At 38.2% G+C, this 24,740-nt stretch overlaps 1 protein-coding gene across 7 annotated transcripts in view; it reads left to right on the top strand.

Annotated features, from left to right (window-relative positions):
- Nucleotides 1–24,740, top strand: part of CEP95 (centrosomal protein 95) — a 46,065-nt gene that overhangs the window by 9,453 nt on the left and 11,872 nt on the right. For 6 of the 7 annotated variants that reach the window (XM_087854206.1, XM_087854208.1, XM_087854207.1 and 3 more), the window contains 7 exons: nucleotides 1,341–1,446; nucleotides 2,833–2,948; nucleotides 8,213–8,332; nucleotides 9,062–9,255; nucleotides 18,149–18,261; nucleotides 18,628–18,757; nucleotides 19,329–19,482. In XM_087854206.1, coding sequence (XP_087710332.1) covers nucleotides 1,341–1,446; nucleotides 2,833–2,948; nucleotides 8,213–8,332; nucleotides 9,062–9,255; nucleotides 18,149–18,261; nucleotides 18,628–18,757; nucleotides 19,329–19,482 — 933 coding nt within the window. The remainder of the gene's footprint in view (nucleotides 1–1,340; nucleotides 1,447–2,832; nucleotides 2,949–8,212; nucleotides 8,333–9,061; nucleotides 9,256–18,148; nucleotides 18,262–18,627; nucleotides 18,758–19,328; nucleotides 19,483–24,740) is intronic. The other variant, XM_045814568.2, reaches the window with a different exon arrangement.

Below are 24,740 nucleotides of genomic sequence, written 5' to 3'. Positions count from 1 at the left end.
TTTAGGTGGAGATTGATGAATTTGAAACTTTACACTGACAGCAGCAGTTTTTACAATGCAGTGCTTAATTGCATGTAGGGGAGGGATGGTAGTGGCTTGGTCATGGATAGGGCAGTGGGGATGGAGAGAGGAGCACAGAACTGAGAGATACTTACATGTGAGTCTGGTAGTAGTGAAATGCTGAGGCAGGGGGTGAGAAGGGATCTTTCAAGGGGAGGTCAGTAGAATGTGGTGAACTTAGGGCTGCTAGGAGGGAGTTGCACAGATGGGTCCTCCCTCTGTGGTAGTACCTGAGTTTCAGGACAGTGTTTTCTAAAGTCTGATTCTCACCTTTGCAGGTCCAAGTTGATATGGCAGTATTACCTAGAGCTGAGCAGATTCTTCAAAATGCCAGTTAATAATGGGAAGTAAATCTTTATTATCATGAGTCACATCAGGTATACAGAGCAGCTTTTTCCTGTTACCTGAGCTAGCATTAGCATTTACTTAAACTGAAGGACAAAGGATTTGAAAGGAGACCTTGAGTCAGTGCTGCATTATGCTCCTCATTGTTTGAAGCTCTCGAAGCCTCAGTTTTCTCATCTGAAATTCTTTCATGGGTGTAGTGAAGGTCGAATAAGTAGATATGCATAAATAGTTTAGCAGTGAGCCCAGCTTAGAGTAATTGCACAGTGAATGTTAACTAATGTTATTAAAATGTTGCCTGTTGAGTACAGAAATAGAAAGAAATGAAGGTGGATGTTCGAACAGGGAATCTCTAGAAATGGAGATGGGAATGACCATAAATCTGGATCATAGGAGGTTCACTGACATACCTCCTGAAATCACTTTGCTAGTGAGTTGCTGCACTTGTGAAAGTGTAATCCTCAGATATGTTGGGGTAGAAGAAAAGAGTGATCATCTTAAGGAAAATTTCATCCAAGCCTTGATGTAGGCTGACTCTTAGTTAGGTTAGGGGAGTGATAGTCTTGAAGCCTGAGGTAGGCTGATACAGTCATGTTGTTCTGAAACCACAGCCTAATCCTCTTACCTCAAACATCCCTTACAGATAGGAAGGTTATAAACAATAGAAAATGAACCTACCACCTAGCTTAAAAAATAAAACGTTGCTAATACAACTGCAGACCCTGCTTTTAAAGCAACGCTTTTGTTCTTTGTTACCCAAGTAACATACTCATCACAGGTGATGATTTGATTCTTTATAATTTCATGTTCACACGAGCCCAGTTTACCAGGAGAGGATGAGGGTGCCTTACTCTTCTTATCTCTACCTACCCCTGTTTAAAAATAGCATTATTAATTTGGGGGTTTGGGGTATTGTTTTTATCTATTCTAAACAGGTGAAACTGGACAGAGTTTTAAAGAATCCCATCAAGGAGAACCTTTGGAAGAGCCAGAAAGTACTAAGGAATCCAAGTCATCATGGAAAAGGGTTTCTTTTGAGAGGTAGCACTCAATGTCTGTGAATTTAATCATAGCAAGTTATGCTTTTTCCTTCTACTAGGAATTGAAATGGCACACAGTATAACCAGAATGGTGGCAAAAAACAAAACAGAAAAAACTAGTGTGAAAATTTTACTACCTTCTCATATTTTAAACCTTCCTGAGGGAGTTTTAAGAACCATAAGCTATATGTAGTACTTAATTCTCAGTATTAAGCACCTACTTATTTTTAAATTTTTCTCTAGGTTATCAAAATAGTTTGTTCCTTATAGAAAACTTGGAAAGTACAGAAAATAAAAAACAAGCAGAAAAAAAAGGTGAACTCTACCATTCAGAATGGAATAAGTACTTGTTGATGTTTTGTTATACTTTAGTCTTTGTTACTGTTTTGGGGGTTTTTTGGATTTAGCCCTATCGTTTATATAATTTTGTTTTTTGCATTTTAAAATTTTACACATCAGTGGTCTTCAAGTTATTAAGATCTTTGTAATAATTTTTAATCACCATATAAGACCATTCCTGTGTGTGCTTCATAATTGGCTAAACCACTCCTCTAAAGTGGAGGTGGCTGTTCTTGTGTTTTTTACAGTTTTTAAAAATGTGATACATGCTTTTATTCTTTAAGCTACATCCAATGAGAACGAATGTTAGGAGGCTATTAAAAGCAGTCGCTTTCCAAAAAGGCGGTGACGGTTTATACACTCACTGGCAATATAAAATTGCTGGGTTACTGCACCCTTGTGAACCAGTATTGTTAACAAATATCAAAGTATTAAAATTTCTGTGACTTTTATAGACAAAATATAATGTCATTACAGATTTGATGGTAGCTCTAACTAGAGGTTGAATATGATGCTACAACTTTGTTTTAAATATCTTATTTTCTATTTTTTTATAGAGTTTGTCATGATTTGAAAATCACAGTCATTGCTTTCCTACGTATAGTACATTGTGGAAAACACATCTTAAAGGAGACTCCCATGAGATGAATTTCCTGACTTTATTTTTTATTAACTAGATTTTTTTAAAAAGTGCCAAAGTGAAATAGCACATGAATATTTAGTGCAAAACTAATACCCTACCCAGACTCCACTCCCACACCCCTAGAGTATCCAGTGTTAATTGTGTTCTGTGTGGATTCCCCTATGCATTTAATCCTTGACACTTTCAGTACAATTATTTCCACCATACATATATCAGTCAAAACAAAACAGACAAGCAGCAAGAAGTGATAAGCAGTAGGAGGAGTGTCTTGCCTTTTTTCTGGACATAACAGTGAGCAGTCTCAATACCCATAGGCAGGCTGTTTGAAGGAACTCTCAGGGTCCTTCTCAGGAGGAGCGCTCTGTGGTTAGGCCAGGCCCCAAGTAAGTAAGAGAACTCTTTCAGGTGCTCCTTGTCATCTGAGGCTTTGGGCCCATCTTGGGATGGAGATGAAACAGAATCCACCGGTGAAATAATTAGACTGGGAGACACGGCACATACCTTTTCTCTAAGAAGTAATGGTAAGTTGTTAGATATTAGTTGTTATTCAAGATATAACTATGAAAATATAAATAGTTATACTTAGGAATGTTTATAGTTGAGAAGAATAGAGCTGTAACTCGATATTAGAATTGCATTTCCAGGAGTATACCACCATTATTCTAAATAAGAACAGTTACCTGAAATCAGTCAAGTAGGAATCACAGGCACATGGGCAAATAGGTGATGCAAGTTTGTCATGTAATATGTGGGACCTGATACTCTGGGAAGAGAATTCTGGATGCAACTTAATGGTCTACTCACATTCAGATTACCCCCCCTAAGTGTAGTTTCCTAAACGGGGTGACTCACTCTTTTCATGGTTTCAACCAACCTGTATAGACAGTGGTAATTTTTCTGGCAGGCGTCAGGCCACATTTCTAACAGTCTGCTGCTTATACATAGTAAGCCTGAATATCTTTCAGACCCCTTTTGAGCCTCACACCTTGCTGTCCTCCAGCATTCCGTTCCCTGTCCTGCCTACCTTGGTCGATATGCTCTTTTCTGGCATCATATTGTTTCTTCTGCTGGGGTGCTCTTCCTTCCTTTCTATTCTTGGCAGATTCACCCTACAAAGCCTAGCCTCCCCCATGTGCTTCAGGTTCTAAGTCTCTGTATTTCTACAGTGTGGCCCTGTCTCCTTCTTTGGGTAATAGCATTCACACATTGCGTAGTTCACTTTGAGTATGTCTATTAGGTAAACTGAGTTTCCGGGACAGTAGCCACATTATATTCATTCAGCAAATATTTAGTGCCTTCCATGTGCCAGGCAGTGGTGTTACAGTGGTAAATAAAATAGACATAAATCTGTTCCCTTGTGGAGCTTACATTCTACTTGTGGAGGCAGCCAATAAATAAGACAAATAAGTGAAATATATAGTAAAATTATTCGTATTCATCTTAGTATTCCAAAACTTTGCAAAACACCAGGCCCACAATAAGTTGTGGGGTTTTTTTAATGGAAGAACAGGAATGCTAGAGAGGAATCAGGTGGCCAAATTTTTATCCAGACTCTGCTGTTGGCTTGTGTGACTTTGGACAAGGCCCTTATTTTTCCTGAGCCTCAGTTTCTTAATATGTTAAATCAGAGAATTCGACAAACCATCTCTGAAATGCATTATTAATACTTTTATTCCAAAGAATAGGCACTGGATTCCAAGGAATTAGTGTTCAAAGAACCTAAGTCTGGAAGATTAGAAAGTATACCAAAGACATGTACTGCTACTGGGAGGAGCAAAGTAATGGAGTGGCCAGAGTCAAGTGTAGGTAATAATGTTTCTAGAAAGAAGAGAGTCAGATGGATTGACAAAAGGTGGAAGGGATGGTGATTTTAGAAATGTGTTCTGTGATAGCAACGGCCACATAGAAAGGTTGTATCTGTAAAAAGTGGATTGTTTTCAGATTTTAACTGTTCAGATTATAATACAATTAAGGCAAAAGAGAAAAGGTTGAGGGGCGCCTGGGTAGCGCAGTCGTTAAAGCGTCTGCCTTCGAAGCTCAGGGCGTGATCCCGGCGTTCCGGGATCGAGTCCCACATCGGGCTCCTCTGCTGGGAGCCTGCTTCTTCCTCTCTCACTCGCCTGCTCTGTTCCCTCTCTCGCTGGCTGTCTCTCTTTCACATAAATAAATAAAATCTTAAAAAAAAAAAAAAAAAAAAGAGAAAAGGTTGAAAGAAAAGCTAGGGTAAGGTGTTTGGGTTTGATGTCATAAAGGGCTATGGTAACTTCCTCTTATATTTGGATTTAAGGCATCAGATAACTGTTGTCATATATTTACCTTCATCTAATTTAGACTTCAGTTCCTGGGCTATGAATCTTTTTTTTAAATTGAGATATAATTGACTTGTAACTATGTTAGTTTCAGATGTACAACCTAATGATTTTATTATATTATGACATGATCATCACAAAGGTCTAGTTAACATTTGTTACCACAGGTAGTTGAAATTTTTTTTTCTTGTGATGACAACTTTTAAGATCTATTATCCTCTTTGTATATTATATTCTCATGACTTATTTAACTGGAAATTTGTACCTTTTGACCATCTTCACCCATTTTTTGCTACCTAGAGCCGCCCCCTTTTTTTGATGAAATATTATATACATTTATCATATAGGTACTTATATAATTGAATTTTATTAATGCTTACAGTAGACAAGTTCAGAATCTTTGCAGTAATAAAACAGTATGTCCTTAAAACAATCTAAAAATTATGGGGAGAGACTTGAGTGTCACTTTCGGTCTGACAAAAGTTCCAGATGGTAACTAAGCGTGAGATTTTTAGGAGAAATTTCATCAAAAATAAAAAGCATATGAGTTGAAAAAATGGACCCAGGTAAAAGTGAATTAGCCTGGGGTCAGGCTGATGACAAATTCAGTTTGGGTAGTAGAGAAATTGTGGACCATGTTAATGAATTTTGAACATTAGCTCTCAGATGCTCTTCATGTAAATAGGAAGTTACGGAGGGAGATTCACATATTTTAAATATGTTGGTGTGAAAATGGCCATATTGCACTGGATTGTGGAAAAGAAAAGCACAAAACAATGTGTTCTCTGGTTTTTAAAAAACATAAAATGAGTGTCAAAAATTTTAAAATACAGGATGTCTTAGAATAAATTGCATGGAGTTTGGGATCTGTGCAAGGTGAATTTTTCTGTTTGTACTGATTATGTCATTTGACCATTTGGTGACAAATGAGTTTTCTGTGTGCATTTTCATACTTTCAAAGAGAGGAATAAGTTTATGGCGAAGTCTTTCATTAAATTGAAGAAGGCATAAAGAGTCATCTGGAGAGGGGGAGTCATAAATCCATTTTGTTTGTGTACTGTAGATTTCTATGGGAGCAAAGTGGATATTCAGAAATATTTTAATACAGCTCTATATATAATATTATAAAGCCGATTCAAAATATTAAGCATTCAAAAATTAGACAAGACAATTTGATAAATTTTTTTTATTATAGTATCAGCCAAGATTCCTAGCTTAGAGATATACCCCCATAACAGCGTTCCTACGGTTCTGGCACCTATTTGTATATGAGTGTGTTCCAATAAAACTATTTACGGTGGTGCCTGACTGGCTCAGTCAGTAGAGAGTGCGACTCTTGATCTTGGAGTTGTGAGTTCAAGCCTCAGGTGGGATGTAGAGATTACTTAAAGTCTTAAAACAACACAACTTTATTTACAAAAACAGTTGCTGAGTCAGATTTGGACCTTGGGCCATGGTTTGCCAACCTCTGACCTGGAGAAAACCACTGTTAACATTTTGATTTCTTTCCTTACAGATACGCAAATGTGTATCTCATATGATCTTTTAAAATGTAATCATATAATACATATTAGTAACTTTTTAAATGAAAGTATAATTGACACACAATATTACATTAGTTTCAGGTGTACAACATAGTGATTTGGCAACTCTATATGTTATGCTATTCTCACCACAAGTATAGCTACCATCTGTCATCATACATTGTTATATTACAGTTGACTGTATTCCTTCTGTACCTTTCATCCCTGTGATTTACTCATTCCATAACTGGAAGCCTATGTACCTCTCACTCCACTTTGCCCATTTTACCCATTCTCCCTACTTCCTCCTGTATAGAAACCAACAATACAGTTCTCTGTATTTGTGGATCTGTTTCTTCTTTTTTTTCTTCATTTGCTTTGTTTTTTAGATTCCATATGTAAGTGAAATTGTGTTTGTCTTTCTCTGACTTACTTTGCTTAGCATAATACTCTCAAGTCTATCCATGTTGTAGATGGGAAGGTCTCATTCTTTTTTATGACTAAGTAATATTTGTGTGTGTGTGTGTGTGTGTGTGTGTGTTATGTGTATACACCACATCTTTATCCCTTCATTTATCAACAGACAGACACTTGGGTTGTTTTCGTATCTTGGCTATTGTAAGTACTGCAATAAAGAGGGATGCATATCTTTTCAAATTAGCGTTTTTTTTCTTTGGGTAAATACACAGTAGTGGAATTTCTATTTTTACTTTTTTGAGGAACCTTCATACTGTTTTCCATAGTGGCTATACCAATTTCCATTTCCACCAACAGTGCACAAGAGTTCCTTTCTCTTCACATCTTTGTCAATGCTTGTTATTTCTTGTCTTTTTGAGTCTAGCCATTCTGACAGTTATAAAGTGATATCATTGCAATTTTGATTTGCATTTCCCATGATGATTAGTGATGTTGAGTACCTTTTCTTGTGTCTATTGATCATCTGTGTGTTTTCTTTGGGGAAATGTCTATTCAGGTCCTGTCCCCTTTTTTTAATCTGGACTTTTCTGGTGTTTAGTTATATATTTTTTATATATGTTGAGTATTAATCCTTTATCAGACATATCATTTGCAGATGTCTTCTGCTCAGTGGTTTGCCTTTTCACTTTGTTGATGGTTTTCTTTGCTGTGCAGAAGCTTTTTATTTTGGTATAGTCCCAATAGTTTATTTTTGCTTTTGTTTCCCTTGCCTAAGGAGACATATCAGAAAAATGTTGCTAAGGGGCGCCTGGGTGGCACAGCGGTTAAGCGTCTGCGTTCAGCTCAGGGCGTGATCCCGGCGTTATGGGATTGAGCCCCACATCAGGCTCCTCCACTATGAGCCTGCTTCTTCCTCTCCCACTCCCCCTGCTTGTGTTCCCTCTCTCGCTGGCTGTCTCTGTCTCTGTCAAATAAATAAATAAAATCTTTAAAAAAAGAAAAAAAGTTGCTAAGGCTGATGTCAGAGAGATTACTTGCCTGTGTTTTCTTCTAGACGTCTTATGGTTTCATGTCTCACATTTAGTTGTTTAATCCATTTTGAGTTAATTTTTGTGTATGGTGTGTTGATTCTTTTGCATGTAGCTGTCCACTTTCCTACATCATTTATTGAAGAGACTATTTTTTTCCTATCGTATATTCTTACCTCCTTTATTGTAGATTAAGTTACCACGTAAGCATGGGCTTATTTCTGGGCTCTCTATTCTATTCTTTTGATCTTTGTGTCTATTTTTGTGGCACTTGTTTTTCTAAAGAAAAGTAATATGATGTAAATCTTTACTTTTAATTTGTATTAGTGGTTCCAGATCTTCCTGTCTGGTAGTTATTAAAAGTAATGGGTAGTTTGAGCAGTCAGACCAATGCAGGTCAATGATTATGTCATTCCTGAGATTTTTATCCTCTGGGTACAAAATTCTTGGTTTTTAGTATAATATTCAGCAACAAAAAAAATTCTACCTCTAGTATTTTCTTTTCTAGGTGCAGAAGGCCCTAATGAAATGCAGTCCAAAAAAGCCTCAACCGTATCACATGAAGAAGCGCTACACCCTCCCTTATCTAGTTTTTTGTCCAAGAACAGGACATCCTTTGTTGAAAACAGTGAGTAGTAATATGTTGTTAGTGAGTTAGAGACAGCAGGTAGTTCCTGGGACAATTTCTGTTGCTATTGGCCTTTTTACTTTTGTTGCTCTGTACTTTATATGATTCTTTTTGGTTTTACATGATCATATTTGTAAATGTTTACTATTAATTATGAGCTCTGATTTCCTAAAATGGTTTTTGGTCACATGTTTTACATCCACATCTATTATCTAACTTTTTCTCTTAAAGAATTTAGGAAAATACGAGTCTCTAATACATTAGTATATCAGTTGGTGGTCTTCAGATTATTAGGGAATGATAAAATACAGTAATTTGAAAAATATTCTCATTTCTTACTGTTCTCTCTGGGATTTTACCTAGTATTACATAAAATCATTGTTAATGGCTAATGAGTTTTAGAACCTGTGGATGAACCATAATTATGTACCTATTCTTCAAGTCATTTAGGTTTTTAGTATCTATACTAAAAAGTATAGATACTTTGTGATCTATAGGTACATGTATTTATTAATACTTTGTGATCTATAGGTACATGTATTTATTAAATGTTTGATTTATGTAATGTAATGTAAAAGTATTAATTAATTAAATGTAAAAGTATAGATACTTTGTGATCTATAGGTACATGTATTTATTAATACTTTGTGATCTATAGGTACATGTATTTATTAAATGATGTATTTCTTAGAGTTTCATCTTAATGTCCACTTTATTTTTGCCAACTAGTGGAAGTTCCTTCTGTGGATGTGATTCCAAGTGCTAGGAAGCTAGGGGAGCCTATTCAATCAGCTATTCCTTTACATCCACCCTACCACCCTTCAGAGCCTCGAGCACCCTGTCCCATAGGAAAAGAATACTTGCGTTCAAGTCATATCTCCCCTGCCTTGAATTCTGCTGGAGGGGGCACAGCATTTTCTGTGGTAAGTGGAAAAGCTTGCTTTTAATTAGATAAGAGTCTATAGATCGATCTTTGATAGAATAGTAGTCAAGGATATGCCACTAATTAGAGCACGGTACTTCTGAAATTTTACCTCTGCATATACCTACATGTTCTTTTTTTTTTTTTTTTTTTAATTTTTTATTATATTATGTTAGTCACCATACAGTACATCCCCGGTTTCCGATGTAAGGCTCGATGATTCATTAGTTGTGTATAACACCCAGTGCACCATGCAATACGTGCCCTCCTTACTATCCATCACCGGCCTATCCCATTCCCCCACCCCCCTCCCCTCTGAGGCCCTCAGTTTGTTTCTCATAGTCCATAGTCTCTCATGTTTCATTCCCCCTTCTGATTACCCCCCCTTTCTTTATCCCTTTCTTCCCCTACCGATCATCCTAGTTCTTATGTTCCATAGATGAGAGAAATCATATGATAGTTGTCTTTCTCTGCTTGACTTATTTCACTTAGCATTATCTCCTCCAGTGCCGTCCATGTTGTAGCAAATGTTGAGAACTCGTTCTTTCTGGTAGCTAAGTAATATTCCATTGTATATATGGACCACAACTTCTTTTTTTTTTTTTTTTTTTTTTTTTTAAGATTTTATTTATTTATGTGACAGAGAGACAGCCAGCGAGAGAGGGAACACAGCAGGGGGAGTGGGAGAGGAAGAAGCAGGCTCATAGCGGAGGAGCCTGATGTGGGACTCGATCCCGGAATGCCGGGATCACGCCCAGAGCCGAAGGCAGACGCTTTAACGACTGCGCTACCCAGGCGCCCCTGGACCACAACTTCTTAATCCAGTCATCTGTTGAAGGGCATCTCGGCTCCTTCCACGATTTAGCTATTGTGGACATTGCTGCTATGAACATTGGGGTGCATATGGCCCTTCTCTTCACTACGTCTGTATCTTTGGGGTAAATACCCAGTAGTGCAATGGCTGGATCATAGGGTAGCTCAATTTTTAACTTTTTAAGGGACCTCCACACTGTTTTCCAGAGTGGCTGTACCAACTTGCATTCCCACCAACAATGTAGGAGGGATCCCCTTTCTCCACATCCTCTCCAACAATTGTTGTCTCTTGCCTTGTCTATTTTTGCCATTCTAACTGGCGTAAGGTGGTATCTCAGTGTGATTTTGATTTGAATTTCCTTGATGGCTAATGATTTTGAACATTTTTTCATGTGTCTGTTAGCCATTTGTATGTCTTCATTGGCAAAGTGTCTGTTCATATCTTCTGCCCATTTTTTGATTTGTTTGTTTCTCATGTATTGAGTTTGAGAAGTTCTTTGTAGATCTTGGATACCAGTCCTTTATCTGTAGTGTCATTTGCAAATATATTCTCCCATTCTGTGGGCTGCCTCTTAGTTTTTCTGACTGTTTCCTTGGCTGTGCAGAAACTTTTAATCTTGATGAAGTCCCATAAATTCATTTTATCTTTTGTTTCTCTTGCCTTTGGGGATGTGTCATGAAAAAGGTTGCTTTGGCCGATGTCGTAGAGGTTGCTGCCTATGTTCTCCTCTAGAATTTTGATGGATTCTTGTCTCACATCGAGGTCTTTCATCCATTTGGGGTTTATTTTTGTGTATGGTGTGAGAGAGTGGTCAAGTTTCATTCTTTTGCATGTAGCTGTCCAATTTTCCCAGCACCATTTATTGAAGAGACTTTTTCCCACCGGATGTTTTTTCCTGCTTTATCAAATATTAGTTGCCCAAAGAGCCGAGGGTCCATTTCTGGGCTCTCTATTCTGTTTCACTGGTCTGTGTGTCTGTTTTTGTGCCAGTACCATGCTGTCTTTGTGATCACAGCTTTGTAGTATAGCTCGAAATCCGGCATTGTGATGCCCCCAGCTTTGTTTTTCCTTTTCAACAGTTCCTTGGAGATTCGGGGCCTTTTCTGTTTCCATACAAATTTAAGGACTGTTTGTTTCAGTTCTTTGAAAAATGTCCTCGGTATTTTGATCGGGATAGCATTGAAAGTGTAGATTGCTCTGGGTAGCATGGACATTTTAACTATGTTAATTCTTCCAATCCATGAGCATGGAATATCTTTCCATCTTTTTATGTCTTCCTCAATGTCTTTCAAGAGTGATTTATAGTTTCTAGAATATAGGTCCTTTACGTCTCTGGTTAATTCCAAGGTAACGTATGGTTTTTGGTGCTATTGTAAATGGGATGGATTCCCTAATTTCTCTTTCTTCGGTCTCATTATTCGGTCTCCTTATTCGGTCTCATTATTCGTGTATAGAAATGCAACTGATTTCTGAGCATTGATTTTGTATCCCGTCACGTTACTGAATTGCTCTATAACTTCTAATAGTTTGGGAGTGGTTTCTTTTGGGTTTTCCATATAGAGTATCATGTCATCTGTGAAGAGAGACATTTTGACTTCTTCTTTGCCGATTTGAATACCTTTGATCCCTTTTTGTCGTCTGATTGCTGTTGCAAGGACTTCTAGTACTATGTTGAATAATAGTGGCGAGAGTGGGCATTCTTGTCGAGTTCCTGATCTTAAGGGAAAGGCTTCCAGCTTTTCCCCATTGAGAATAATATTTGCAGTAGGGTTTTCATAGATGGCTTTTATGAGATTGAGAAATGTACCTTCTATTCCTACACTCTGAAGGGTTTTAATCAGGAAAGGATGCTGTATTTTGTCAGATGCTTTTTCGGCATCGATTGAGAGGATCATATGGTTCCTGAGTCTTTTCTTGTTGATATGATGTATCACACTGATTGATTTGCGAATATTGAACCACACTTGCATCCCAGGTATGAATCCCACTTGATCGTGATGGATAATCCTTTTAATGTACTGTTGGATTCTATTAGCAAGTATCTTGTTGAGGATTTTGGCATCCATATTCATTAGGGAGATCGGTCTGTAATTCTCCTTTTTGAGGGGGTCTTTGCCTGGTTTGGGGATCAAGGTAATATTGGCCTCATAGAATGAGTTTGGTAGCTTTCCTTCTGTTTCTATTTTTTGAAATAGCTTTAGGAGAATAGGTATTATTTCTTCTTTGAATGTTTGGTAGAATTCCCCAGGAAAACTGTCCGGGCCTGGAGTTTTGTTATTTGGAAGGTTGTTTATCACTGACTTAATTTCTTCATAATTAATTGGCCTGTTTAAGAAATCAATTTCTTCCTGTTTCAATCTTGGTAGTTTATAGGTTTCCAGGAAGGATTCCATCTCTTCCAGATTGCTTAGTTTATTGGCATATAGCTGTTGATAAAAATTTCTAATAATACTTCCAATTTCAATGGTGTTCGTCGTGACCTCTCCTTTTTCATTCATAATTTTAATAATCTGGGTCCTTTCTCTTTTCTTTTGGATAAGTGTTGCCAGTGGTCTGTCAATTTTATTGATTCTCTCAAAGAACCAGCTTCTAGTCCTGTTGATCTGCTCTACTGTACTTCTGGTTTCTGCTTGATTGATTTCAGCTCTAATTTTGGTCAACTGCTTCCTCGTGCGTGGATGAGGCCTGTCCCTCTGTTGCTGTTCCAGCTTCTTGAGGTGAGAACATAAAAACTGCGTTTTAGATTTTTCTATTCTTTTGAGTGAGGCTTGGATGGCTATGTATTTCCCCCTTAGGACTGCCTTTGCAATATCCCATAGGTTTTGGACTGTTGTATTTTCATTCTCATTGGTCTCCATAAATTGTTTAATTTGATTTTTGATTTCCTGGTTTATCGAGTCATTCCTGAGCAGGATGGTTCTTAGTCTCCAAGTGTTTGAGTTTCTTCCAAATTTTTCCTTGTGGTTGAGTTCCAATTTCAGAGCGTTGTGGTCTGAGAATATGCAGGGGATAATTTCAATCTTTTGGTATCAGTTGAGACCTGTTTTGTGTCCCAGAACATGGTCTATTCTTGAGAATGTTCCATGGGCATTAGAATAGAGTGAGTATTCTTCGGTTCTGGGGTGTAGTGTTCTATATATATCTATGAGGTCCAACTCGTCGAGTATGGCATTCAAAGCCTTTGATTCTTTGCTTAGTTTTTGCCAGGGTGTTCTGTCTATTTCTGATAGTGGAGTGTTGAGGTCCCCTACTATTAATGTATTTTTATTTATATGTCTCTTTATTCTGGTTAAGAGTTGGCTTGTGTATCTTGCTGCTCCCCTGTTGGGGGCATATATATTTATAATTGTCATATCCACTTGTTGAATACTTCCCTTAAGAATAATATAGTGCCCTTCTGCGTCTCTAACTATAGTCTGTAGTTTAAAATCCAATTTATCTGATATGAGAATTGCTACCCCAGCTTTCTTTTGAGGTCCATTTGCGTGAAAGATGGTACTCCATCCCCTTACTCTCAGTCTGAATGCATCTTTGGGTTCGAAATGAGTCTCTTGTAGACAGCAAATGGATGGGTCATTTCTTTTTATCCAATCTGCAACCCTGTGGTGTTTATGGGAGCATTTAAGCCATTCACATTAAGACTGAGTACTGAGAGATATGATTTTAATGATGCCATGTTGCCAGTAAAGTCTTTGTATTGGCTGTGACTTTCTGTTCTGTATCACTCTTGGGGCCTTTTTACTTTTATAGAACCCCCCGTAATATCTCCTGTAGGGCTGGTTTCGTGGTTACGAACTTGGTTAGTGACTGGCGATTCTGAAATGTCTTTATTTCTCCATCAATTCTGAATGACAGCCTTGCTGGATAAAGGATCCTTGGCTGCATGTTTTTCTCTGAAAGAGCTTTAAAGATGCTCCCCCAACCCTTTCTCTCATTCCAGGTCTGTGTAGACAGGTCTGACGTAATTCTGATGCCTTTGCCTTGGTATGTGAGAAATTTCTTTGCCCTGGCCGCTTTCAATACTGTATCCTTGGATCTAATATTTGCGAATGCACTATGACGTGACGTGGCGTAGGTTTGTCGTGGTTGAGCTTGGGAGGGGTCCTCTCTGCCTCTTGGACACGAATGTTTGTTTCCCTCGCTAGATTAGGGAAGTTTTCAGCTACAATTTGTTCAAATATCTCTTCTAGACCTCTGTTTTTCTCCACCCCCTCGGGGATGCCGATGATTCTAACATTGGATCGTTTCATTGAGTCAGTAATCTCCCGTAACCTACATTCGTGGGCGTGGATTTTTTTAAGACCATCTTCTATTTTCATTTTTTCCTCTATTAACCCATCCTCCAATTCACTAACCGTTTCCTCTGCTTTGGTGACCCTGGCCGTCAGAGCCTCTAGTTTTGCCTGCATTTGGCTCACAGAATTTTTAATTTCTGTCAGATTCGCTCTCATTTCTGTCCTTACGGATTCTATATTCTCAGTAACCTTTTCGTTAATAGTTTTTTCAATTCTACTCATCATTTTGACCATCGTTACTCTGAATTCCATTTCTGATACTTTGGTTACATCCATATCCATTATTTCTGTGGCAGAGGCCACAGACTCACTGTCTTTTCTTTGCTGGCGGGGGCTTCTCCTTCTTGTCATTCTGATGAGGAGAGGTTGCGGGGTTGTCCAGAGCCCAAATTATTGACTGGGTCCCAGGCCGTGCCCCTTGTTTTATAGGGATCTTAGGGATGTGGGCTTCTTCTTTAAAGATTTTATTTATTTATTTATGTGGCAGCCAACCAGCGAGAGAGGGAACAGAAGCAGGGGAGTGGGAGAGGAAGAAGCAGGCTCCCAGCGGAGGAGCCCGATGAGGGACTCCTTTCCGGAACGCTGGGATCACGCCCTAAGCCGAAGACAGGCGCTCAATGACTGCGCCACGCAGGCGCCCCGGTTGTGGGCTTCTTGATTTTTCAGCCTGCCTTCTGGGGGAGGGGCCTGCCGCGCCGATACTCAGGCAGCCCTGTTTGGGTAGAGTCTCCGTGTCCCCTGCGAGGGGGGATGGGGATGGGCACTCCCTGAGCCGGTATTTCCAGGCTTTTGTTCTCTGGCGGCTTTTACTGGCGGTTTGCTGTGCCTCTTCTGAGAGTCAGAGCAGCAGCGGCCGAATTTCAGCCTCTGTCACAGAACAGAGGGATTGCGGCCCGTTCTCTACTAATGTTCTGGCCACTTTAACTCTGCTACTGTTGGTGCTGCTCAACCCTGCAGCGTCCCGGGATGTGCGCCCCACACCCGGCGTCCCAGCCCTCACTTCCAGGGCCGGCGCGTCTCTGTCCTTTGTGTTTCTAACGCCGCCAGCCGCCCCGCGCGCGCTCCCGGATCTCCCAGTCTCAGTCTGGATCCAGTGAGCGCACCGGGATTCCGGGGTTCTGCGAGATGCCTGGTGGCGCGTGCACCCGGCTCACGGTCTCAGTCTGCTGTTTTGCGGGTGCCGACCACGAGCCCGCCCGCTCTCCCGTGCAAGTGGCTGCCGCTTCCCGGCGTCCGAACGCGGCGGCTCCCTCCCCCTTCCGTTTATCTTCCGATATCTGTGCACAGTTTCATGGCTCCCCGCTTCGTACCTCAATACTCAGCGCTGGAGATGTTCATTTGTAGAGATCCAGATGCGTCTTCCTGCGTCTCAGGCTGGTTCCGTGGTTGTTTAGGCTGGTCTGGTACCTATCCAGCTCGACTCGGAGGACTGGCTGAAAACGGTGTCTCCTACTCCTCCGCCATCTTAACTCCTCCCTCCATACCTACATGTTCTTACTCCAAGATAGTAGGGATGAATGTATAAAAAGGAAAATATTAAGAGCTAACATGCATTATGTGTTTATTTTGTGTCATGCACAAGTTATAGGTATTTTACAGGTATTGAATAATTTACTCCTCACAATAGCTGTGGGGTAAGGTATGATTTTTATTTCCCATGGGGGAGCTGATATAAACAGATTAAATATCTAGTCTCAGGTCACACAGCAACTGTTGAGTCAGGATTTGAACTCAGTATTCTAGTTTCAGAACCCATATTCTATGTCCCTAGTTAAATCATTTTAACTTTTATAAGTATAAGAAAGTATAGGGGCACCTGGGTGGCTCAGTTGGTTAAGCGTCTGCCTGTGGCTCAGGTCATAATCTCAGGGTCCTGGGATCAAGCCCCATGTTGGGTTCCCTGCTCAGTGGAGAGTCTGCTTCTCCCTTTCTCTCTCCCTCTTCCCCTGATTGTGTGCTCTCTGTCTCTCAAATAAATAAAATCCTTAAAAAAAAAAAAAAAAAAAAAAGGGATGCCTGGGTCAGTTAAGTGTTTCCCAGGACCCTGGGATCATGACCTGCATCAGGCTCCTTGCTCCCTCTGTCTGCCGCTCCCTCTGCTTATGCACATGTGCACACTCTGTCTCTCTCTCACTCTGACAAATAAAATCTTAAAAAAAAAAAAAAAAGTTTGAGAAATAGTCTGTCATCCATATTCCTATTACACAGTGTGAACTGCTATTAATACCTTGGCTTATTTGCTTCCACTCTTCTTTGAAAAAAAAAATCCCTTTTTGTAAAGTTATCTTGTTCCTATCCTCCTAGAAATGAACAGCTATGCAAAAGGTGAATTTGTAAACAATGATACATTCTCATTATTAAAAATTCAAACAGTGCATAAAAAGTGCAAAGATGAAGTAAGCATCATTAGCATTAGGTAGCCATCATTCTTCTAAACATTCTGTGTATCTGTTCAGATAGGGTGAATAGATAGATAAAAGGGATCATAGGATAATGGTTACATTTGGGGGAGTTTTAGGGGCGGATGGTAGAAGAGCTTCTGAGTTGCTGGTAATATTCTATTTCCTAACCTGAGTGGCATGTAAGTGGGAATACTCATTTTGAAATAATTCTTGAAATAATTCTTGAGCAGGACACTTAAAACTTCAATAAAAAGTTTTTTTAAATGTGATTTTATTATAGCTGTTATTTACTAAAAAGTGTTTACTTTGGTAGAAGAAAAAGATAAGTGAAATTGAAGAGATTCTTAAACATCAAATGTTTCTTCATAAGATTTCTTCTGAGATTAAGAAATAAATTATTAAATGAGGTGCCTTGGTGGCTCAGTCTGCCTTCAGTTCAGATCATCATCTTGGGGTCCTGGGATCAAGCCCCACATCAGGCTCCGCGCTCAGCGGGGAGTCTGGGGATTTCTCTCCCTCCCCCTCTGTCCCTCCCTCCCTACCCCCCCCCCCCCCGGCGCACTTGCGCCTGCTCTCTAAAATAAATAAATCTTTAAAAAAGAAATAAATTGTTAAAAACGTTAAGAGTTTGTATTTGAGAAGATTTTATCTTTAACTGTTTCAATTTTGGACAGTTTGTTGACTTCTTAATACTAAAGAGAATGATTTTAATACCACTTGTGATTTGATCATTTTTTCATTGTCCAGGTGTAGCCATAAAATTTTCATATTTGAGGACACCTCACCTGCCTTTATATTTGAATGGCATCCTGACCCACAGTTTTTACCTGAATACAAGTTTATAGACATCACTCTTCCATTCCTTTGGTATTGAGGATCAAGAGAGTATTTTGACTTTTTTTTTTTTTTTGAGCGAGCAAGCATGAGCTGGGTGTGTAGGGGGAGGGGCAGAGGTAGAGGGAGAGAGAGCATCTTAAGCAGGCTCCACGCCCAGTGCACAGCCTGAAGCAGGGCTCAGTCTCACAACCCTGAGATAATGATCTGAGCCAAAATCAAGAGTCAGACGCTTAACCAGCTGAGCCACCCAGGCACCTGGATAAATGTGTTCTTAAAAAAGTAAAACGAGGGTGCCTGGCTGGCTCAGTTGGAAGAGCATGCAACTCTTGATCTCAGGGTCGTAAGTTTGAGCCCTGCATCAGGTTCAAATGTTGAGTGTAGAGATTACTTAAATAAATGAAAAAACTTAAAAAAAAAAAATAAAACATGGAGAATAAAGGTACTGAGCTTTGTGCCACAGGTCCTCCCTTTTCCCCCCCACCCAAAATGTTTTTATGTGCTATCTTTTGTAGCTTTTTCAAATCAACTCTCTCTTGTTTTTAACAGGAATCAGATAATAAAGTTCTCTTAACTTCGAAGTTGCCTAAAGATAACAAACAGGAAATGGGTTCAGCTCAGAGCCAAGGCCCTCGGACAAGGAAGCTTCCCAAAGGAAAAAGGTAACATTATTGCAGTCTGTTTTCAGTCTGTTTGCAAAGGGATTTGAAGAAAGGAGGGGCGCCTGGGTGGCTCAGTTGTTGAGCGTCTGCCTTCGGCTCAGGGCGTGATCCCGGCGTTCTGGGATCGAGCCCCACATCAGGCTCCTCCGCTATGAGCCTGCTTCTTCCTCTCCCACTCTCCCCGCTTGTGTTCCCTCTCTCGCTGGCTGTCTCTGTCAAATAAATAAATAAAATCTTTAAAAAAAAAAAAAAAAAAAAGGAGTATACTCTCTAGATTTAGCTGTGAAGACCAGTATGAAATATTTGTTAAAGCATGCATTACAGCACACTTGGCTACTTAAATGTCACATGGTCATTTTATTACAGATATGAAAACAGACCTGCAGTCTCATCCTGGGATTCAGACGTCTCCCAGAGGCCAAGAAAGAGGTTAACAGAACAAGAATTACATTCAGTTTCTGAGAAACTGTCTCAGCGGCTCTCTGAACTAGATTGGGCAAGTCTTGTTTTTTATCTATATTGAGATTACCATAGTCGGAGAGTATTTAAGTGATCTTCTAATTGAAGATGAAAGCTAAACCATGGTACTAAAATTAGTTGTGTCTTAGTTACTGTGAAAATGTTCCAATAATCAGGCAGGTAGGACACAGGATGAGAAATCATCTCTTACTTTGCCTTTCATGATATAACCAAATTTGGTACAGATTTATCCTGATTTTTGTTGAATTCTGATGAAAACTAATCATTTTAAGTGATTACATTAAAATCTTTATTTTAGATACACCTAAGACAGATTTGGTATAAAGTTAGATCTCTTGATTCTCACAAAATCCGGTATTACAATTTGGGGGTATCATTGAATAAATGTATTAAATCCTTATGTGATTTACTCTAATGTTTATTGAAACTAAATAGTCCATAGCACTGATATACACCCTTCAGAAACTATGCATAAGTATCTGAAAGTTATTAGTGCCTAATTATGAGAAGAAGCTTTTTAAAGATTCTACTTTCTCCAACTTGCATTCTGCTGAAATCAAAGATGTTGAAAAGTATTTTCTCAATAGATGTTAAAAAGTGCCCTGGGTGATCGAATTAAAGAAAAGACTGACTATGAAGAAGACGGTATTGGAAACGAAGAGATGGAGAGTAGGAAGGATGAAACACTGTCTCAGCACAGTGACAGCATCATGGAGTATGGGCCGAAGAAGCAAAGGCCAGGTACTTATCCCAGAGAAGCCAGGATAAGGATGTCCCAGGGATCCATTTAGGGTCTTGCGTTTGTTTTTGACTGGCTTTCTCATTTTAAATATTTCAGAAATATATAAAAGGAGCAAAAATAATAATACCTATATCTTCACCATCTAAAAGCAGATGCTAACAATTATATATGCTTTACACCTTTTGCATTTAAAAATAAGAGTTGAAATCCCGTCTGTCCTCCCCACAGTCCATTTTTCCCCTCCTTCAAAGAAATAACTCCCAAAATTTTTAATCTTCTTACTGTTTTTATTTTTTATTGATTATTTCATTGAGATACAATTGACATGTAACATTGTATTCACTGAAGATGTACAGTGTAATGATTTACTTACATAGTGATTGATATTGATACAAATGATTACCATAGTAAGTTTAGTTAACATTTATCACTTCACATAGTTACAGATTTTTTTTTTCTTAAAACTTTTAAGATGGGATTTTTTGCAAGTTTCAAATATGCAATATAGTATTGTTAACTACAGTCACATGCTGGACATTATATCCCCAGAACGAACTTCTCTTATATTGGAAGTTTGTACCTTTTGATCATCTTCACACCCACCCTCTGGCAACCACCAATCTGTTCTCTTTATGAGTTTGATTTATTTAGATTCCACATATATATGAGGTCATACATTATTTGTCTTTTGTCTGACTTATTTCACTTAGCATAATGCCCTCAAGACCCATCCATGTTGTAACAGATGGCAGGATTTCCTTTTTTTTCTATGGCTGAATAATATTCTTTTATTTTTATTTTTTTTTCTTTATCCATTTATCTGTAGGTGGGTCCTTAGGTTGTTTCTGTATCTTGGTTATTGTAAATAATGCTGCAGTGAACATGAGGGTGCATGTATCTTTTTAAGGTAGTGATTTCATTTCTGGGTACCCAGAAGTAGAATCACTGGGTCATATGGTATTTTTAATATTTTGAGTAACCTCTATATACTGTATTACTTAGTGGCTACACCAATTTACATCCCCCCTAACAGTACACAAGGGTTCCCTTTTCTCTCCATTCTCCAACATTTTATATCTCTTGTCTTTTTGATAATAGCCATTATTCAAAACCTGTAAGATGACATCTCATTGTTATTTTGATTTGCATTTCCAAGACAGTTAGTGATGTTGAGCCCCTTTTCATGTACCTTTTGGCCCTGTATAGGTCGTCTTCGGAAAACTATCCAGTTTCTCTGCGCATTGTTTAATTGGATAGTTTTTTGGGTTTTTGTTTTTGTTTTTTTGCGATTGGGTTGTACAAGTTCTTTATATATTTTGGATATTAATTCTTTATCAGATATCTGATTTGCAGGTATTTTCTCCTGTTTGGTAGGTTGCCTTTTCATTTTATCGATAGTTTCCTTTGCTGTGCAGAAGCTTGATACAGTCCCATTTGTTGATTTTTGCTTTCGTTGCCTTTGCTTTTCATATCAAATCCAAAAAAGTCATTGGCAAGACCAGTGTCAAGGAGTTTACCTGCTTTTTTCTTCTAGGAGTTTAGGGTTCCAGGTCTTACATTCAAATCTTTAATTGATTTTGGTTGATTTTCGCATATGGTGTAAGATAGGTTATATTTTCATTCTTTGCATGTGGCTGTCCAGTTTTCCCAGCACCATTTTTGAAGAGATTCTCTTTTCCCTATTGTATATTCTTGGCTCACTTGTAAATTAATTGACCATGTATGTGTGGGTTTATTTCTGGGCTCTGTATTCTGTTCCGTTGATCTGTGTGTCTTTTATGCCAGTACCATATTGTTGTAACACTATAGCTTTGTAATACAGATTGAAATCAGAAAGTGTGATGCCTCCAGCTTTGTTCTTTTTCAGGATTGCTTTGGCTATTTGGAGTGTTTTGTGGTTCCATACAAATTTTGTCATCTATTTCTGTGAAAATACCATTGGAATTTTCATAGGGATTATTGAGTCTAGATGAATTTGGGTAGTATGAGCATTTTAACAATATTAACTCTTTAAATCCTTGAGCATGGAATATCTTCCCATTTATTTGTGTCTTTCATCAATGTCTTACAGCTTTCAGTATATAGGTCTTTTTTTCCTTGGTTAAATTTATTTGTAGGTATTTTATTCTTTTTTAAATTATCATTCTAGTTAACATACAGTGTTAATTACTTTAAGGTGTACAATATAATGATTCAATAATTTAATAATGCTATCCATTTCTCAGTGCTTACTCTTAATCTTAATCTTAAGTGTACTCTTAATCTCCTTTATCTATTTTATCCATCCTTCACCCACTTCCCCTCTGGCAACCACGAGGTCTCTGCATTTAAGAGTCTGTTTTTTGGTCTCTTTTTTCTTTGTTGATAAATTCCACATATGGGTGAAATCATGGTATTTGTCCTTCTCTGAATTATTTAACTTAATTTAATTCGTTTTTCTAACAGTTTTTCGGTGGGTCTTTAGAGTTTTCTATAACTATTATAATGTCATCTGCAGATACAGAGTTTTCTTTTCAATTTCAATGCCTTTTTTTTTTTAAGATTTTAAGTAAGCTCTACAGTCAATGTGGAGCTCAAACAACCCTGAGATCAGGAGTCACATGCTGCACGACTGAACCAGCCAGGCACCCCTGAATGCCTTTCATTTCTTTTTCTTAGCTAATTGCTCTGGCTAGGACTTCCACTACTGTAGATGTTGGATAAAAGTAGTAAGAGTAGGCATCCTTGTCTTACTCCTGAAATTAGAAGAAATACTTTCAGCTTTTCACCATTAAGCATAATGTTAACTGTGGGCTTATCAAATATGGCCTTTATTATATGGAGGTACATTCCCTTTATACCCAGTTTGTTGAGAGTTTTTATCCTGAATAGATGTTGAATTTTATTAAATGCTTTCTCTGTTGAGATGATCATATTTTTATCCTTCATTTTGTAATGTGGCAAGTCACATCGATTGATTTGTGGATTGTTGAACCATCTTTGCATTGGAATAAATTCCACTTCATTATGGTGTGTGTGATCCTTTCACCGTACAGTTGAATTCAGGGGAGCTTGAGTGGCTCAGTTGGTTAAGTGTCCAACTCTTGGTTTTGGCACAGGTCATGATCTCAGGGTCATGAGATCAAGCCTGACATTGGGCTCCATGCTCAGCAGAGTCTGCCTCTCTCCCTCTGCCCCTCCCCCTGCTCACACACATACACACACTTCCTCTTTCTAAAATAATAAATCTTTAAATGTATATATGTACACACACACAGCTGAATTCATTTGCTAATATTTTGTTGAGAATTTTTGCATCTGTGTTCATCCATAATTCATTTTGCATCAAGGTTCATCATTATGCCTGTAATTTTGTTGTGATGTCCTGTCTAGTTTTGGTTATCCGGGTAATGCTGGCCTTCTAAAATGAGTTTGGAGCTGTTCTCTCCTCTTCTATTTTTTGGAAGAATTTGAGAAGGATTGGTATTCTTCTTTAAATGTTTGGTAGAATTTATCAGTGAAGCTCTCTGGTCCTGGACTTTGTTGGGTGGTTTTTATTAGCGATGTAATCTTACTTGTAATTAGTCTGTTCAGATTTCTTTTTCTTTACGATTAAATCTTGGTAGGTTTGATGTTTTGGGGAATTAACCAATTTCTTATAGGTTGTCCAATTTGTTGGCATAAAATTGTTCATAGTAGTTTATGATCCTTTCTATTTCTGTGGTATTTATTCGTTGTAATGTCTCCTTTTTCATTTCTAATTCTACTTGTTTCTTTCCTCTTTTTTTCCCTTGGTGAAGTCTAGCTAAAGATTTTATCTCTATTTAATCTTTTAAAAACCAGCTCTTAGTTTCATTGATCTTTTCCCCTTTTTTGGGTGTCTGTTTCACTTATTTCTGTTCTGATCATTGTTCCTTCCTTCCTTCTAACTTGGGGCTTCTTTTGTTCCCCCCTCCCCCCAGTTCCCTTAAGGTGTAAAGTCAGGTTGTTTGAGATCTTGATTCTCTTTTTTCTTCCAGTTTTATTGAGATACAGTTACATACAGCACTGTGTATGTGTACTGTACAATGACTGGATTTATATACCTTGTGAAATGATTACCAACAATTAACATCCATCATCTCCTATAGATCAAAAAAAAAAAAATTTCCCCCTGTGTTGAGAACTCTAAGGATCTACCCTAACTTTCAAATACACCATACAGCAGAGTTAACTGTAGTCGTCATGTTGTACAATATATTCCCAGTACTAATTTATCTTATAACTGAAAGTTTGTACCTTTTGACCACCTTCATCAAATTCCTCCCCTCACCTGTCTCTGGTAACCAGAAATCTGATCTTTTTTTCTATGAGTTTGGCCCTTTTTTTTTTTTTTTTAAAGATTCCACATATAAGTGGTTTCTTTTTTTCTGTTAGATCCTACATATAAGTGAGATATGGTAATTCTCTCAAGGTTCATATCCATGTTGTCACAAATGACAGATTTTCTTCTTTTTTATGACTGAATAATTCATCCATCATTAGACACAACGTTTCCATGTCTTGGTTATTATAAATACTATGAACATGGAGTAGCAGATAATCTGTTCCACAGCGTTTTCCTTGAATATATTCCAGGAGATAAAACTGCTGCATCATAGGATAAATTCTATTTTTAATTTTTTGAGGAACTTCCATAGTGTTTTCTGTGATGGTTATACCAATTTACATTTCCACCAACGGTGCACAAGGGTTCCCTTTATTCCATATCCTCTCCAATACTTGTTATTTCTTGTCTTTTGATGATAGCCATTCTAATAGACATAAAGTGATATTTCATTATAGTTTTAATTTGCATTTCTGTAATGATTAGTGATGTAGAGTACTTCTTTGTGTACCTATTGGCCATTTGTAGATCTTCTTTGGAAAAATGTCTATTCAGTTCCTCTGTCCATTTTTAAATTTGATTATTTGGCTTTCTGCTATTGAGTTGTAGGAGTTCTTTATATATTTTGGATATTAACCCTTTATCAGATCTGTAATTTGCAAATATTTTTTTCCCATTCCAGAAGCTTTTTAGTTCGATGTAGTCCTATTTTCTTGCTTGTACTTTAGGTATCATATATCTTTCTTGTTTTCTAATATATGCATTTATCACTGTGAACTTCCATCTTAGAACTGCTTTTGCTACATTCCATAGGTGTTTTTTGTTTTGTTTTGTTAAATGGGTTTTATTTTAGAGCAAGCTTGTGTGAATGCAAGGTGGCAGGAGAGGGGGAGAGAAAGAGAATCCCAAGCA

This window comes from Ursus americanus, chromosome 23 (assembly GCF_024610735.1).
Source record: "Ursus americanus isolate L20-20 chromosome 23, mUrsAme1.1.p, whole genome shotgun sequence".
Classification (NCBI taxonomy): Eukaryota; Metazoa; Chordata; class Mammalia; order Carnivora; family Ursidae; genus Ursus; species Ursus americanus.
The sequence above is the reverse complement of the archived record's forward strand: the minus strand, read 5'-3'. Positions and strand labels throughout refer to the sequence as shown.